The sequence below is a fragment of the Borostomias antarcticus genome (assembly GCF_949987555.1).
Source record: "Borostomias antarcticus genome assembly, chromosome: 7".
Lineage (NCBI taxonomy): Eukaryota > Metazoa > Chordata > Actinopteri > Stomiiformes > Stomiidae > Borostomias > Borostomias antarcticus.
In genome coordinates this window covers 23,368,536-23,386,523 of record NC_140240.1, presented here as the reverse complement: position 1 = coordinate 23,386,523, position 17,988 = coordinate 23,368,536, and the positions used below count along the sequence as shown (strand labels likewise).

The window sequence follows — 17,988 nt, the reverse complement described above, 5'->3', positions numbered from 1 at the left end:
TGTCTGGGGCAGACTGGACTTGACGAGGTGACTTTGGATGGAGCAAGCCAATCCAAACGCTAAACAACCCTGAAGGGAAAGCGATGCTTATGGCTGGGTTGTACAGTGCTAACTGAGCCAAGTTAGTTGTTGTAGATACTTTTTGATGCTGACACAAGTTCATGCTGACACAAGTTCAAAGGACTCAATGACAGAATGAATTTCTGAAACCCTTAGTGGAGGCTTTAATGTGTGTCTCTGTCATGGAGCTCAGAGTCGCACCATGCAAGCCAACTGGCATTCCTACTGTATACATTTTACTTTATTGTGTGTTTGTGTGTGTGTGTATGTGTGTGTGTGTACGTGTGTGTGTGTATATGTTTTGGTGGGTGTTCAAAGATAGTTGCTACAGGATTCCTCTAATATGTTACTCTATTCAATTACATTTAGTACGACTTGTCAATAAAACCTTCAGATTGTCTTAAATGCATACTGTTCACAGACGGATACGTACAGTAGAATCGATAGAGCCGGGAGTTCAATGGCATATGAGCTGGACTTTAACGTCAGTGTCAAATGCCTAAAATGCAGTCACGATTCCGTTCAAAAAGCCCAACTCAATGCAGTGTCGGACGAGGCCGTAAGAATACATACGCTCACTCACTGTACAACTATACAGACGACAACTTGGGGGAAGTACACACAGTACATAAACAGTTAGAGATGGGGGGAGAGTAGAGAATACGATAATAGCTTCTATTAACAGTCACGCCTCCCAGTGCCCTGTATAAACCACTGATCTCCTCAGTCCTTTAATCAGTCCCCAAATGGGTCGGTACACAGACCAAAACTTCCTTTTGAAACCCCAGAACTCGCACGGTCCACAGAAGCACCCCCTCCCCATCGCCTGGTTCTCCTCAGACTGCGGAGCTGGAGAGCTGGACCCAGCCCACCTCCGTGTAGGCGCCCGTCACGTGCCAGTACACCGCCCCCATGAGTTTGGTCCACACCATTTGCACCTCCGCCGTGAAGCATTCTGGGAAGTCCTCTGACAGCACCTCCAGCATCACGCCACTCAGGATCTGCGAGAATGAGAGGGAGGGGGGGGGTGGTTGAAAGAACGATGAAGACGGGTGGTTGAAAAGGTGTGAGGAAGTGGATGCGGGTACAATAATGATGTAGAAAGACAGGAATGCAAAGGAGAAGAAGGAGAAGACAAATGAAAAATGAAAAAAGAACGACTGAGAAATAAGGAGGACATAACAATCACACCCTCAAACAAATAAAAATAAAAATGTCGGAACAGCAGTCTGACTACGGGGGTTCCACAAGGGTCTGTCCTGGGTCCTCTCCTTTTTTCCCTCTACACTACATCTCTGGGTTCTGTCATTCGCTCACATGGCTTCTCCTATCACTGCTATGCCGATGACTTCCAACTGGTCCTGTCACTTACCCCTTCTGACACACAAGTGGAGACACGCATAGCTGCGTGCTTGGCTGACATCTCAGAATGGATGGAGACACATCACCTCAAGCTCAACCTGGACAAAACTGAGTTGCTGTTCCTCCTGGGGAAGGGCTGCCCGCAACGGGATCTGGCCATCACCATTGAAGACACAGTGGTGACGCTGACTCAGACTGCGAGGAATCTGGGTGTGACCCTGGACGACAAACTGTCACTCTCCGCACATATCACATCCGTCACAGGCTCCTGCAGACTCCTGCTCTACAACATCAGGAGGATTCGCCCTTTCCTCACTGATGAAATGGTGCAGGTGCTCATCCAGGTCCTTGTCATCTCCCGCCTGGACTACTGCAACTCCCTCATTGCTGGGGCCCCGGCGTCAGCCATTAAACCCCCTCACACACAACTTCCCTTCTCTGTTCCCTACACTGGCTCCCTGTAGCGGCTCACATCCATCTTAAAACTCTGGTACTAGCCTACAGGGCAATGAAAGGAACAGCCTCCTCCTATCTCCAGGCCATGGTCAAACCCTATGCCCCCCCCCCCCCCCCCCCCGACTGCAACGCTCTGCTACCTCGGGGCGACTGGCTGCCCTGTCACTCAGAGGCCCCTGCGGTCGACAGACACGGTCACGGTTTTTCTCTGTCCTGGCCCCACAGTGGTGGAATGAACTGCCCACTGATGTGAGAACAGCAGAGTCGCTGCCCATCTTTTGTCGCAGACTCAAAACTCATCTCTTCAAGAAGTACAACCACAATCCTCCCTCTTAAGCACCTATTGTATTTTAGATTGCTATTCTTGCACTTTGCCTTCAGCACTAGATTATGCTTTTAGTCACTTGTTTTAGAAAGGAGATGCACTTGTGAGTTCTGGCAAGTAGTAGTACATTGGCTTTTCCTACGTTAAATGCAATTATTGTTAGCCGCCTTGGATAAAAGCGTTAGCTAAATCACTGTGATGTAATGTAAATGTAATGTAAAATCGACAAATTAATATAAAAAAAATCACTCAGGGGCTGCATTAAAAGTCATATAGACATTTTTTTCATGTAGACAAATCATTTCAAAAATACAAAAACATCCACAGAGCTTTCAGGAAGATTCAGAATAAAAGTATTGCTTCCCCCAAAAAAAATTCTGAAGTCTGAATGTATTAATTTAAGAAGTTTTGACAGGTTCGACAAGAACGTCCTGATTACCTCTGTCTGGTTTGGTTTGGTATCCGCCTCTAACAAGGCTGGGCCAATAGTAATACGACGTTGGTACCACATGGTCTGCCAGGAGTCCTAATACTATTGGCTCACAAGCCTTGGTAGAGGTTTTTTTTATCTTTATGACTAGATGACTTCTTACAGTAAATGACCACATCGAAATCTTGACTATTGTCCCTTATGAAACAAATATATATTGTGATATATTGGAAAATATAATGTAATATATCAAACAATACATTTCCACATACAGTATAGGAAACTAGTGGTTATATTTTCCAATATACTGCAATATATGAAAAGCAGAAATTCCTTCTGTATTATTAAATATATTATGTATGTATCATATATTATTCTGTATATTTCCTCCATACATACTATATAATATATGGACAGCTAATATATAGGGGAATCTATTTTCTTTGCATAAGGGGTACTTTTAAACACTGCGGCCCTCCCCTCTCACCTTGAAGTACATGGGCTCCACCTTGTGTTTGACGGCGTGGGCCTTGCCCACCAGGGCCAGCACGGAGGACACCTTCTCAGGGTCATGGAGGTTCTCCACCACCGTGTTGATGGCGTTCATCACCCGGCGGGCGTGCTGCCTCAGCTGGCAGCTGCGCTCCATCTCCTCCGGGTCCTCCATGTCCTGGAACTGGCTGAAGTAATGCTTGGCCGAGGGGAAGTTCACGAAGAACCTGGACGTGGGCGGAGGTGAAAAGAGAGGGGGAGGGAGAGAAGTTGGGAGGTTGGTGGTGAGAGAAGCGGGCGGTGGAAGGCAGAGAACACAGTGAGCAGGCCATGAAGAATGCACTCGATAGATAGATAGATAGATAGATAGACAGACAGACAGACAGACAGACAGACAGACAGACAGACAGACAGACAGACGGATAGACAGATAGATAGATAGATAGATAGATAGATAGATAGATAGATAGATAGATAGATAGATAGATAGATAGATAGATAGCAGGCCATGAATATTCTGTTTTGCACTCTATAGTAGGCTAGTGAATGTGTGTGAATGTGTGTGTGAATGAGAGGCCATTAAAGCACTTGGGATAAAAAGTGCTATACAAGTACCGTTCATTTACCATTTACCGTTTCAAAAGACGGAAACATTTGGAACTCCTGAAACTCCTGGAACTGACATCTTTTAAAACAAGCTGTGAGAGTTTTGGAGCGGTGCAGCCGCTTCAATAAGTGACACATGTCCGTCCGTCAGTCTGTCCATGTGTGTGTCAGTTCAACGTATGGATTTTACACACATCAACCAGCAGAGGGCAGTATATGGTAAATGGACTGCACTTACATAGCGCTTTTATCCAAAGCGCTTAACAATGAAGGCCTCTCATTTACCCATTCACACACCAATGGCGGCAGCTGCCATGCAAGGTGCTAGCCTGCTCATTGGGAGCAATATAGGATTCAGTAGTCAGGAGGAGCCGAGATTCGAACTGCTGACCCTAAGATCATTGGACAACCCGCTCTACCTCCTGAGCTACAGCCCCTCACCCCCCTCATAGCATAGTATAGATTGCTCATAAACCAGCACCGCTTACTTCACCGCCTGGGTGTGATTTTTTTCAGCTCATACAATTTTCTCACAATCCTGTCAGATAGTATCAACAAGCCCATGTGATGAAATGACGCCATTAGAAATCTCTAATGAGGGATGGTGTAGTCTATATATCATGTCAGTTAATGGGCTTGCCAGGACCCATTATAGTCTCCTGATTAAGTAACTGGGAGCGTCCTTAATGGGAAGCGCATACGTTTCATAACATTTGGCCGAGCCATTTAAGCTTGATTAAATAAGAATCAACTCATGAGATGAATACCCCGTAGCCATGAAGTACTTCCCTGTCACACTCCATGAAGTCACTCATGGAATCTGCGACGCGCATACAGCTTTTTTAACATATTATAACCCCGGAGCTACAGTAGGCTTTCTTAATGCACAATGTGCACAGAGTTGGGCTCCCGGGTATCTGGGTGATTGGGTTTGCAGCTGAAGTGATGTTCTGAGGGACGCCGCACGTCTGCGGAGGGGGAGCCTGCCAGCGGCGCCGTGGCGATGCGGGATGATTGGCAGATGGGAGATAACGGTGGAATGTTGCTGATGAGACAAGGGTCGTTATCAAGAATCGTTAAGTCTCTCCGAGGATAATTAGAGGCAGGTGCTGGAGAATGGAGGAACGAGGACCAGGTGGCAGTACATGTTCCTTGTGGAGATCTGTGTGTGTGTGTGTGTGTGTGTCTGTGTGTGTGTCTGTGTGTGTGTGTGAGTGTATGTGTCTGTGTGTGTGTCAGTGTGTGTGTGTGTGTGTGTTTACTTGATCCCATACGTAAGTGTAGGAAGGAGCACCCTCCATTTGAGTGCTTTAATTGGCATTGATACAGTAGGAGTCACGTACAGTACAGTAACACAGGCCATGACCACACTTTCTCAATAGTTTAAACACACCGCTTTATGTATGACGATAACATAATAGCCACAGAGTCTACAACCTCTGGCTGCCCTTTGCTTCAAAAGGGAAGTCCCACTCTAGGGATTATGGGGCTTCGCGCAGAGACCACACCGACTGGCGTTTGTGACGTCTCTGCACCAGGCTGAACTCGAAAGCGTTTACACAACGAGCTATTTTAGCTCCTTACAGCGAAGAACCCATTCCACCACCTCACTTTGGAGATGTAAGCAAGGATAAGGTGGACTAAGACTGCGGGACTCCGGCGGAAAACAAACTTTCTTTTGATTGATTTTGAGCTACGGTTACGTGCCCTTAGTCACAAGCTGACCAAACGCCAAGTGCACCAAGTGTGCACCTCATGCAATCAGAAAATACTGACGTGTGCCCCAGTGAGGCCATAAGAAGGTTTACACCATTTGTTTAAGGAAGGGAAATATCTCTTTTATCCCCCCCAAACCTTCTGTTGAAACCATTCTACCTTTGGGTGACAGGGGTGACAGACCATTCTCAAGGATAAAAGTTGAATCCAAACATCTTAATGGAACCAATCACATGTAGCCTACACACACTACAGTATCTCTCTCTCTCTCTCTCTCCTTGTACCCACACACTCCTGCCTTTGCTAACACCTCCTGACCCAGTTTGACTACACCCGTGTGACATGCTACGCTAGCTATATAAGCGGTCTCTAGCCCCCTGGCTGTCCTAGCCGAGCTTTCCCAGCTGTCGCTATGTCCACCCTCTGAGAGGAACGAAAAGGCAAGCTAGCCGTTCTTCCTGCTTCTGGAGATAAACATGAAACGTGCTGCCGCAGCTCCGTGCAAGGTGAACAACGGGACATACTCTCTTCAGAAGTCTCTTCAGGGATTTGTTCTGTGCATGTTCAGTATCAGCCCTCTACAGTTAACCTACCGTACGGCGTAAGGTGTGTAAAATTCAACACACACATTGAAAGAGACACACATATTAAGTGTGGGTAGGCAATACACTACACAAACATACAATTCATAGGCCACCATTGACAGACAGACAGTTGTGCATTTTGTCCTTCAAAAGACAGCCATGCTGTGAAACATTGCGCCCAGCGCTGGAACCTTCAGACTGGAAAACCAACATTCTCCAATATGCACAGTTACTGTGCCTGGTTGTGTATAGTCCCTGTTATTTCCCTTTTTATGCTGCTACCCCATTATCTAGTGTCTTTTTTCGTTATTCTGTATCTAGAGTCCTTTTCTTTCAAACCTTGCTGTAATTTCAACTGTTGCAATGCCAAATTTCCCTTGGGAGATCAAAGTCTGTCTATCTATCTATCTATCTATCTATCTATCTAACTAACTATCTATCTATCTATCTATCTATCTATCTATCTATCTATCTATCTATCTATCTGGTGGGGATGGGGTGCTGGAGAGTGTCAGACGTTCCTCACACTCGCTACCCCCTGACCTGACGGCGCATTTAAATGAGCACACCAAAGCAGCGCCATTAGCAGACTTGGCTTTTTTAAGTCATTTTCTAATTCTCCTAGTCTTCGGGGCTTCTCTTTTCCTGGAGGCGCCCGTCTGATTCTTGGAGGGTTTAGTGGTGCCGCGAAAATACTCACCTCCACCAAGGGGGGGGGGTGAGCATCAAAAAGTCTAGCTATGACCACTATCCCACCTCAAAACCATCACGAACCCACTCCTGGACCCCCTGCAGTTCTACAGAGCCAAAAGGTCTGTGGATGATGCAGCAAAATGGCCCTCTGCTTCATCCTTCCGCACATGGACCTACGCCAGGATGCCATTTGTGGACAGCTCCGCCTTCGGCACCATCTTCCTGCCCGGACTGGAGGACAAGCTCTCCCAGGTGCTCGTGCCTGACTCCACCTTCAAGAGGATCACCGACTTCCTCTCTGACAGCAAGCAGCACGTGGAGCTGGGGAAACACGTCTCTGACTCTTCTCCCTGAACACCAACAGCTGCACCTCACGTCAGCACTCAGTCAAGCTCCTGAAGTTTTCGGACAACACTGTCATAGAAAATTGTAATTCACTTCTAATTCACCACCTCCCTCAACCTTTCACATAGCTGTGTTAACCTAATTTATGACAGGATGACCTATCTTCAGGAGGTCAACACACCTAGACTTTGTCTGGCCTGAATAACCTTTCTTTGTTCTATTGTCCCTACAAGATTGTCCTTGCGCTCGTATGTTTTCTCAATAAACCAGACTTGACCTCTTTGAGCGAACCTTGGCAAATCCTTTTTGACTTTAGATAAAATAATTCTTCTACATACCACCCTCAATGGGCTCATCTCGGATGGGGATGAGTCTGCATACAGGTGGGAAATTGACCATCTGTTGTCCTGGTGTTGCCAAAACAACCTGGAGCTCAGTGCTCTAAAGGGGTTTGGGGAGATGTTTGTGGACTTCAGAAAGGGTGGTTGGCAACCTGCCATCCCTCCAAGACCTGCACACCTCCAGGGCCCTGAAGGGGGCAATAAAGATCATGGCCGACCCCTCAGACCCTGGACACAAACTCTTTTAACCACTCCCCTCTGGCAGGAGACTGTGGTTCATCAGGACCAAAACCTCTCGGCACAAAACCAGTTTATTCCTACTGCAACTGTAGGTGCAAGCCTACTCGGCTAAATACAATTCTTAAACTGAATCTGAAATCTTGCAGAGGTGTATGTTTTACCTTTGATGAATTTACTGCTACTCAAGTGGACATTTCTACCCTAAAACAGATACCCAAATGTTTTTTTTTTTAACCATACACGACTGCGATAGCAATTGTAGGCCTTAGAACCCATCACTGATAATACTCTCTTCCATGTCATAACTGAATAAACCATTTTACTTGTGTTATTTTGCTGATGGAAATGTACTGTAGACAGGGACAATTGTTTTGGGTCAACCATTTAATTTCACAACTGTAGAGGCCATCTTGTATGAGGGGTGGAAGTAACAAAAATTAATAAATAAATATGTTGTCGATTAAAATGCAATTGAATTAAATGTGTGATCGATTAAAATGCAATCGAATTAAATGTGTGAATGATTAAAATGCAATCAAATTCAATTATTCATTAAATTAATCATTCAATTAGTCATTAAATTAATCGTTAAACTGCACTTTTATCATTTGAGTGCGCTTTTATCATTAAAGTCCCAGTTAACCAAAATCAGAGATTTGCTTGAAAACACATTCTATGTGTTAGTGATGCATTGCTGATAACATGTAAAAATGGGATGAACCATGTGTAGTACTGAATTGTGAAGTTAGACCAGTTTTGTGTTTTTGACCAGTTTTGATTTCTGGATTTTCTGGGCGGGCTTAAAACGGTACCGGATGACGTAGAGCGGTGTTCTTAGCATATCCCCGCCCTAACACTATATAAAGCTAGAACGGATTTGAATCTTCGGTTCTCCTGCTCAATCTTGAGTCTAGAATTGGCTAGTTTTAACCAACAGTCTAGAATTAGCTAGTTTTTCTTAGTTAGCAATGCCTATGCATAAAACTAAACGAAAATGCATCCTTCCTGGATGCCAGCAGGAATGGGATGATAAGATCTCCTTCTTTCACTCCCGAGTTAAGCTGAAATGAGAAGCAAATGGTTAGCATTTTTGAAGAGCCATGGTGTTACAGAGTCTGTCACCGCTAGCGCCCGCCTCTGCAGCAAACATTTCACTCCCGAAAGCTTCTGCAATTATAATATGAGGCTTTTGGGTTTCACGGACTCACGACTGGTCCTGGTGAATTCGGCGGAGCCAACCATCTCTCTCCCCGGCCTCCATTCTCTTCCTGTCGCATCAACCTTTGGTGCCGACACCGCTGCCTTGTGTGCTTATAGCTAATTAACGTTATAACGTTAGCTAGGTAACGTAAGCAATAGGAAAATACACTGCTACGTTAATCTACAAAATGTGTCTTGACATTTATGTGGTAATGTCAGCTATGATGAATTATATGTAATCTTAGGAGGAATTATAGCTAACATTAGCTATGTAGTTTGTTGCAGATGGGAGTGTGTATATAACCTTAGTCTAGCTAACATAGCTAGCAGCACCGACCAGGCGACCACCCACCAAATAACGTTACGGATGATATATTATGACTATAAGCGTTAACTATACAGAAACTGCCTGCCATATTAGTGGCACCTGATGTGCGTATGGGTTCACCGGTAATGGTTACAGTATATTTCTCCAGCGGGAGACCGGGAAGCGGGAGCGAGGGGGATGGTTAGGTAGACCAGCTGAGCGAGGGGGATGGTTAGGTAGACCAGCTGAGCGAGGGGGATGGTTAGGTAGACCAGCTGAGCGAGGGGGATGGTTAGGTAGACCAGCTGCAGCTGGAGAAAGACGCACCCTCTCCCAGTGAAGCGGTGCTCGGCGGCTACTGGCTGAACATTCCAGTTCTGTTGGATATGAGAGGGAAAGTTGAAGCCGAGTGCTCGTTATTCTCACACATAACATTGCCAACGAGAGTGGATGAGTCTGTCCCGATTATCAACTCCGGTAGTGTACGCTTCTTCGCGCTATCAGCGCTCTTCAAGCCAGTGACTAAAAGGTACATTTTAAACAACTTTTTCCATTGATCCCAAGGGACGACAGGATCGCCTGGGAGGGATAGGAATGGGTCCGGAGGTGGCAGGGAGAAAATAGGGACAGACTCATACATTCCTTGTTGCCTGTTTTTGTATTTTGCATCTAAGGGCAGTAACACTGGCGCGTTGGTATAGAGTAGCTACAGTTTTACCTGTGTTGTTTGTCAGGAGGTAGGTTAGGAGGAAGCATCCGTGCGTTTGACTCATTAGACAAGTGTAATTTCAACTCCTCTCTGTTTTCACAAAGCTGTGCCTTCCTACCACAAAAGAGACGGCGTGCCAGTGTGACAATATGCAGACCAGAGAACGGTACTATTTGACAGGTTCTTCCCTCCACACCCCCTCCCCACGCAATTGGGTGTGGCTTCGGTGCCTTCAGCAGACACGCCCCCACAGTCTCAGACCAGAGAATGCTGCTGATTTTTAACCGATTTTGAAGCCTTATTTTATATACTTAGCGACATTTTTAATCACTCAGATTTGGCTGGGTGGTTAATGACATGTTTTCCTGTGGTGTGTGAAGCTCATAACAAAAATTTGAACTGGGTTAACCTGGACTTTAAAAGTGTGCTTTCATCATTAGTGTGCTTTTATCAGTAAACTGCACTTTTATCATTAGCGTGTGCTTTTATCATTAGATTGTGCGTTTATCATTACTGTGTGCTTTCACTTTTATCATTAGACTGCGCTTTTGCCCTTTCCCAACACACACCACTCTAACGATAAAGCCTTTATCATTCGACTGGCGTGTGTTGTATGTGTCAATCACCTGACCACGCCCACAGGCGTACAACCAGGCTATCCTTGTTGATTGGACATGTCTTTTGATGAAAAATGTCATGCGCATGACCGCAGTTTTCAAAAAATGGCGCAGGCAGCCTCTGATGTGCAGGGTTTTATTGTAAATAAACTTCGAGTCTGTCGAGATCTTGCTATCAGCGGCCCAAGCGACGACGTCCTCCTTTTCAACTTGGAATGGCTAAAATGTTTTCTTGTTAATGCACAGGCTAGCGGAGTTCAAATAAATCCAAGGGTGGTCGAGCTAGTAGCTGATGCTACAAGCGAACTTCTAACGTTACAGCTAACTGAAGCCAGTTTTTCCCATGGACGTACATGCAGACAGACGTGGTTTAGTAGGGAGACCACGTTTAAACATTTCTCAGGAAACGTTGGAGTGGTTTGTCAATTGCGGCTATTCCGCCTTTGAATAGCTGAGTGCCTTGGAGTACACCCCAATACCATCAGACAGTGATGGTAGCTAGCTTTCATTAAATCGTGTTACCTTTCTGAGGGGGAGTAAAAGAATATGTGAGACAGCCAAGTTCAAATACCTTCTAGTAAAGTTAGCTAACTGCTTGCTCCTGCAGAAAGCAGTGTCAGTGAGCTTCTGTGGTGGACTAAACCATTTTGTACATTTTGTTAAGGGGTGTGTAGGAGGCTCAACTATTTAGGGGATAAAAGATCAGTCTCTCAGACTATATTTTCAATCAATTTTAATTTAGTTATGACACTGACTCATTCATTAGAAATGACACAAGTCAGACAAAATCACAGGGGTGGCACCTGGGCCACCCCCTAGAATCGCCTGTCTGGTCGCGGTCGCAAGACCAGACATGTCCAATCGACAGGGATAGCCTGGATGTACACCATGGGCGTGGTCAGTTGATTGACACATACAACACACGCCAGTCTAATGATAAAGGCTTTATCGTTAGAGTGGTGTGTGTTGGGAAAGGGCAAAAGCGCAGTCTAATGATAAAAGTGAAAGCACACTGTTATGATAAACGTACAATCTAATGATAAAAGCACACGCTAATGATAAAAGTGCAGTTTACTGATAAAAGCACACTAATGATGAAAGCACACTTTTAATAATAAATCGCACTCAAATGACAAAAGGGCAGTTTAACGATTAATTTAATGACTAATTGAATGATTAATTTAATGAATAATTGAATTTGATTGCATTTTAATCATTCACACATTTAATTAGATAGCATTTTAATCGACAACATATTTATTTATTAATTTTTGTTACTTCCACCCCTCATAATCTTGTCTGTGTTATGAGTTTAGTTAGGCGCAGCTGCAGAGATACAATAGGCATAACAATTATCTGTTTGACTTCGGTAATGCCTTCCTGCTTCGAGCGTAGCTAATCAACAGTGCATTGTTATGATAAACATGTATAAGAATGTCATTATGATCCGAATGATTGGGACTTTCGCTGCGCTCACTGGGGAGAGCGCGCTGGCTGCAACCTTCTATTAAATCTTAGGATTCAAACTAAGCGTATACGTCTTCAACTTTGCTTTCTTCTGGGTACATGATTACGAAATGTAGATGCTTGCCGCGGTAAATATCCACGACACTACTCGAACCTTGCTCCTTGATTTCATGAAGCTGCAATATGTAGTGAGGGGAGCCTGGGGTGCCCTACTCATTGGTGCAATTGCATTTGTACGCCCTGGTGACATCAGCTCAGGCTTCCACTCTCTCTTCTCTCCGACTGCCCAAGCGGAAGGGCAGACATGCAAATAAGCATCTACGGTATACTGAACGCTCTGCTGAGATCACATACCGTTCGCCAATTGAGTATACAGTAGGCTAGCCTACGCCGTTGATCTACAGTGGTATATCCACTCGCAGAAGTGTGGAATATGACTTTGCGTGAGCACTGTGGGGTATTCGTGGCATCCGACAGGACTAGGCCAAAACAACCCATGGGACTAAGAGAGAGAGAGAGGGAGAGAGAGAGAGAGAGAAATGAGCACTGCAAGAAGGAGATAGAGATGGATGGATGGGGAGAGACACAAAACAGAAGATAGAGACAGTGATGAGAGATGATGCAATGGAGCGAGAGAGAGAGAGACAGACAGACAGAGTGCAAAAGCTTGTTGCTGTCATCCTTAGATAAGAATGTCACATGCACACACACGCACACACACACACGCACGCACACACAGGATGCTCTCAGCCCTCATCTGAGCACTCGCCTCCCGTCACCCCTACCCCAAAATAAGATCGAGGGGCCACTGTTCCATTTACGCCGGTTGCCCTGGCGACGGCACGCTGTCCATTTTAATGAGCCCTTCAAGGCGTTCCTTTTCTGGAGCACGGAGGAAAAGCGGAGATCAGAGACAAACCACCAACCTCTTTCTGAGGCACTGACACAAACATGACACGCAAGACTCCGCAAGACACACTCAACGCGAACGGTGTCAGTTCCTCTAAATATTTATATAATATTCTATACGTCGCAAACACAATTTGGAGGATTAGATTTCAAATGATTTTGCTAACGGGTATCGTTGAATGGTCAGGAGTAGCCACACACCTGTTCATCTCGTGGATTAGTGAAGGAATTATAACGTCAATGTGTGTCATTAGTGTAAATCGGATATTTTCACAGGAATTGGATTAAGAACTGGTTTAAGAGGCGTTATTAAGAGCGTTAGATGAACAGACAGAGCAATATGCTTAATGCAAGTGAATTCATGGGGCAGAATTTGGGTCTCTATCCCCTGTAGCCTACATGTCAACAGACTCTTGAGATAAAACTGAGTGTCCCCAAAGCATTTTCAATGAGGGTAGAACTAATGTTTTCTGTCTAGAACAGATTTGACAGCTCAGGTGCTGACGACAAGCATAGCAGGCGAATACAGAGCATGCAGGTTTATGTGTGTGTGAGCGTGTGTGTGAGCGTGCGGTCCAGACAGCCTATGTGCAAGCCTCCAACCTCCCAGCCTCCTCTAGTGGCAGAATGTCATAGCATGAAGTGCCCCCCCCCCCCCCCCCAGCTCTGCACAGACACACAAAACAACACGCTTCCTCGCGTGAGCGACTGCCTGTGCCGCATCTCTCCCTTTCCGCCTATAAGAACACCCTTCAACCACTCTCCTTTGAACCCTGTCCAACCCGTCCCCATCCCCCATCACAAACTTTCACACACTCTTTTAAGTCCCACCTTCTCGGTGGCGAGGTACCCCCCCCCCAGCCCCCCGTCCGCCGGCAGACCTACCTTATGAGGACCGACACCCCCACGTCGTCGCAGCTCTCGTAGACGCGTCCCCAGGTGTCCCTGACGATCTCTCTCTCAGCGTCCGTCAGCGGCTCCGGCCGCTCCGGCCGATCCCCCCCGTCCTCCTCCTCCTCCTCCTCCTCCGTCTCCCGCTCCTCTCGCTCCCCCGGCGGCGGCTGCGGCGGCGACTCCATCCGAGGCGCGGCGGCGGCGCGGGCGTGCCTGCGTTGCTGCAGCAGCTCGGAGGCGCCCAGCAGCGCGCGGGGGACGTAGGGGGCGAGGGAGGGGGGGAGGGCGACGGAGAGCTGAGACCCCACGGCTGAGTTTGGGCGGGGCGGGCGGAGGTAGGGGGTAGTGGGGGCGGCGCGCGCGGGGGGGCGGCGACCGAGTAGCGGGGGGGACGGACGATGGAAGAGGCGGCGGAGAGCCGACGGCACGCTGCCCCGACCCCCCACAGCCACCCACACCGCCACGACCACTCTCTCCTTCTCTCTCTCCTTCTCTCTCTCTTCCACCGCTTGGCTTCCCCTCCTCTTGCCTCCAAAACTTGGTCGCCCCTGTTCCTCTCCTTCTGTTTCGCTCCTCTCCTCCACTTGTGTTCTCTCTCTCTCTCTCTCTCTCTCTGTGTAACTCCCTGGTGTGGGGAGATGCTTCCTCTCTGAACTTCTGTGGTTGTGAGGACCTGATGGAATGAGAGAGGGAGTGGGAGAGAGAGGGGTGGAGAGAGGAGGAGAGATGGGTGGAGAGACAAATAGAGAAAGGGGGAGGAAGAGAGAGAGAGAGAGAGATAGAGCACCTAGGATCCTTCCTCTCTCTCCTTCCCTCCCTCTCTCTAATTGTCTCTAGCGAGCACGTACACATAGGCAGGAAGGACACGTACATGTACACACATGCGTACGCACACACGGGCACGCATGCACACACACACACAGACACACACACACACGCACACACCTCAACTGTTATTATTGACGTGATGCAGCTGTGTTGGTTCCTGAAAGGGCAAGGCAAACAAATGAGATGTGGTGTGTGTGCATGACTGTGCTTGTGTGTGTTCGTTTGTGTGTGGGTTGTGGTAGGGGACTTCTGTGCTGTCTCAAAAGGAAGCCTGTACCTACACAGGGTGACAAAAAAAAAGAAGAAAAAAAAAGAAATGTCAGTCTCTCCCTAGAGAGACAATCTCAGAACACAGCACCTGGCAGCTTGACAAGTAGGGGCTGGTGAGAGATAAGCAATTAAAGGCTTAAACGAGTAGTTTGGTATGCGCATCAATTGCCAAATTCCCTGTTATAAGGTTATTTATACTCATATACAACAGTCCATATAAAAATGTTGACCGACTTTGCACTCTTGAGATATAGCCTAGTGCTCATTGCTCATGTCACGTAGGCTACATGTAAGTATGGATCTGTCATGTATATGCTCATAGAACCATCAGCTGACCATATAATGAATCTCTATCTGGGCATATGTGTACTAGTAAGCTGTGACAATGAGCACTTATAACTCAAGAGCGCAAAGTCTGTCAGTATTTTTTAGATGGACCGTTGTACAGTATATGATCGTAAATAACCTTATAACAGGGCTTATGATACTTAATACCAACTACTCCTTGAAAAGATCGGCTGGACTTGTTCTGAGGGATGTAGCCTGTGCCATCGTCACTTATTGAAACCCTGTTTGAATCTAGCAAATGTCGCATCACGAGAGAACACTTTCCAGCCAAGACTGAACACAGGAGCGCCGTTGTGATGATTGAAGCCACTCGCTGCCGAGGAAGACAAACGTTTCACCTGCCTGTCTCCGATCTGGGCTACAGATAATCTTAGAGTAGAAAAAAAAACTTCCACATTTGACATTCCCTCACTGGCACGCCACAGAGAGCGCGGACGCTTGATAAACCGCTGGCTAGACAAAAGAACTGAGACGAGCATGTGTGTGTGTGTCAATGGGATGAGCATTGACAGGTCTATTATGCTACGGGCTTGCTATTGAGATATAGCTGCCACAGCCGTTTGAAAGACGACAGCTTTCAGCACAAAGGCGAAGGGGGCGTGTCCCTCTGTCAGCAGGCGGCGAAATAAGTCCCCTCTGTCAATCACAGATGTGACATCGGGCTACAAATAAACTCAACACGGTCATATGTGTAAATACTATTCTATAGTGATGTTTACGTACCCGTGTTGAGAGTAGCCTAGCCTACGGCTTGCCCGGGGCGGGATTCGAACCCGGTTCTCCCGCTTGTGAGGCGGACGCGCCGACAGTTCCGCCAACAGGGACGTCCCTCTTGGAGGTAGGCCTACCGTTAGTGGAGGACGCTTTCTCGAGTTACATTTACGTGAAATTTGCTCTGTAATCTCATATTTGTGACACATTACCTTAGCGGTTGATCTAGGGCTGTCATCAAAACAATTATGCCGACCCCCCCCACAAAGGATCCCAACATACGATTCCCGTATCTGCCTCTTTCCGGCGAAATATTATGTAGAAAGAGATAGGCCTATGAGTCTGTCATCCCCCAGTCCCATTATCATTTTGCCCCTTATAACTCCTTATTTCCCCATCCATAATGTTATGTTCTGTTTATATATTATATTCATGTGTCATGTCATTATTGTAATTTAATTTTCGTTATGTTTGTGGATTATTTTGGATTCTTTTAGTTGGGGCTGCAGTCTGGAAAGCGTCCGTTAAGTTGATTGTATGCTATTGCTACTGTTTGTACAGGTGGGCTACATTTTCACAGATGTCCTTACATTCTCGAATGTTTGCTGTTAGTTCTTGTATTATTTGCTCAGGTGTTGTGCCTAATTCCCACTCCCCTGCATAATCTCACTCCCCTCACGTGAACGCGCACTCGACTTTTCCGTTGGTTGTCAATGCAGCTTTGTCATTAGTTCGAGCTGCGCTATTCTTCCAACAAAACGAGTGTTTCTACGTCTCAGCAAACACCAGAACGCAGAGATGCTCAATTATCACAAAAAGCGATTGTAGCATATAATGGGTTTGAAAATGAAGACATCGTAATGCGAACATCACCGTTGGCGACCCAATGTAGCCTACGCTATAATCTTCACGCCACATAGTTTTAACGAGGCAGATATAGTTGTGGTAGGCTAGGCTATGGTTTCGGTAGTGAAAAGATACTCAAATGCAAATGCCCTCCCACAGGGGTGATTAAAGTATCTATCTATCTATCTATCTATCTATCTATCTATCTATCTATCTATCTATCTATCTATCTATCTATCTCTCTCTCAGCTTTTTAAGATCTCAGCTTTTTAAGTAAGATATGTCAGGCTCGTCCACTCCCACTTGTATCCACGACGGATGTAAAACAGAACAATTTCTGAATATTTGCTGTTATAGTAGCCTATTACCTACCCACTTCTTCAGTCACTCGTCACCACTAGCCTACACCATTCCTAGACAGCACACTTGTAGTTACAACAGGGAGCATTTTTCAGGGGGAGTCATAATTTGGCAACTGCCATGTAATAATTTAGTATCTCTATGCACTGTTTTTGTATTGTTTTTTATGAGTGTGTTTAGTTTATATTACAGTTTTCTCGATTGCTTTGCCTCATTTCTTGAAACAGAAATTATATTCTCAAAGCTCTAGGTGCATTTGGCAATATAGTCTATAGGCCTATGGTTCAGCACAACACCATAGCTCAGTTGCAAAATGTCATATCTCTCCCAAAACAGTTAATTTGTGTGTCAAAACGAAATATTTGTTTCATATAAATAGTCAGTGCCACCAAAATGCAAAGTCCCTTTGGCATTGTGTAAACACTTTTGGTCAAAATGTTTAGCTGTTTAGTCACTATAGCAGTGGACCATGGAGATATACCTCATGTCCACATTTCAGTCTCGGCCCAGTCCTTCATTGACACTGAATGGTTACTGTACTAGATGTTTTTGTCTGCTAACAGAATACAATTGTGCACCAAACTGAAAAAAAATTATTTCAAGAGTAGCCTACAAGGTTTGACATCACACATTGCACTCACACTGCCATGGAAATTGTTACTGTATTTTTATTCACATACATAGGCCTAGTGTAAAGTAACATAAAGTAACTGCCATACATCACAGTAAAACAAAATGTACAATATACAGCACAATACTGAAATGTACATACTGGAACTCTTTCACTCTATCAGAGTCCCTCTCAAATGATACCTTGCACAGTTGTTTCATGCTCATCTGATGCTTGTTCAACACCCTGTCTATTGTTGTCA

At 45.9% G+C, this 17,988-nt stretch overlaps 1 protein-coding gene across 1 annotated transcript; it reads right to left on the bottom strand.

The window, feature by feature from the left end:
* Positions 1-896: 896 nt before the first annotated feature.
* Positions 897-14,626, bottom strand: cygb2 (cytoglobin 2; the record flags this gene model as incomplete). The annotated part of the gene is made up of 4 exons (XM_084441388.1): positions 897-1,061; positions 3,121-3,352; positions 13,745-14,063; positions 14,602-14,626. 4 exons carry the CDS (start codon positions 14,624-14,626, stop codon positions 897-899), a joined length of 741 nt encoding a protein of 246 aa, XP_084297514.1.
* Positions 14,627-17,988: the final 3,362 nt, after the last annotated feature.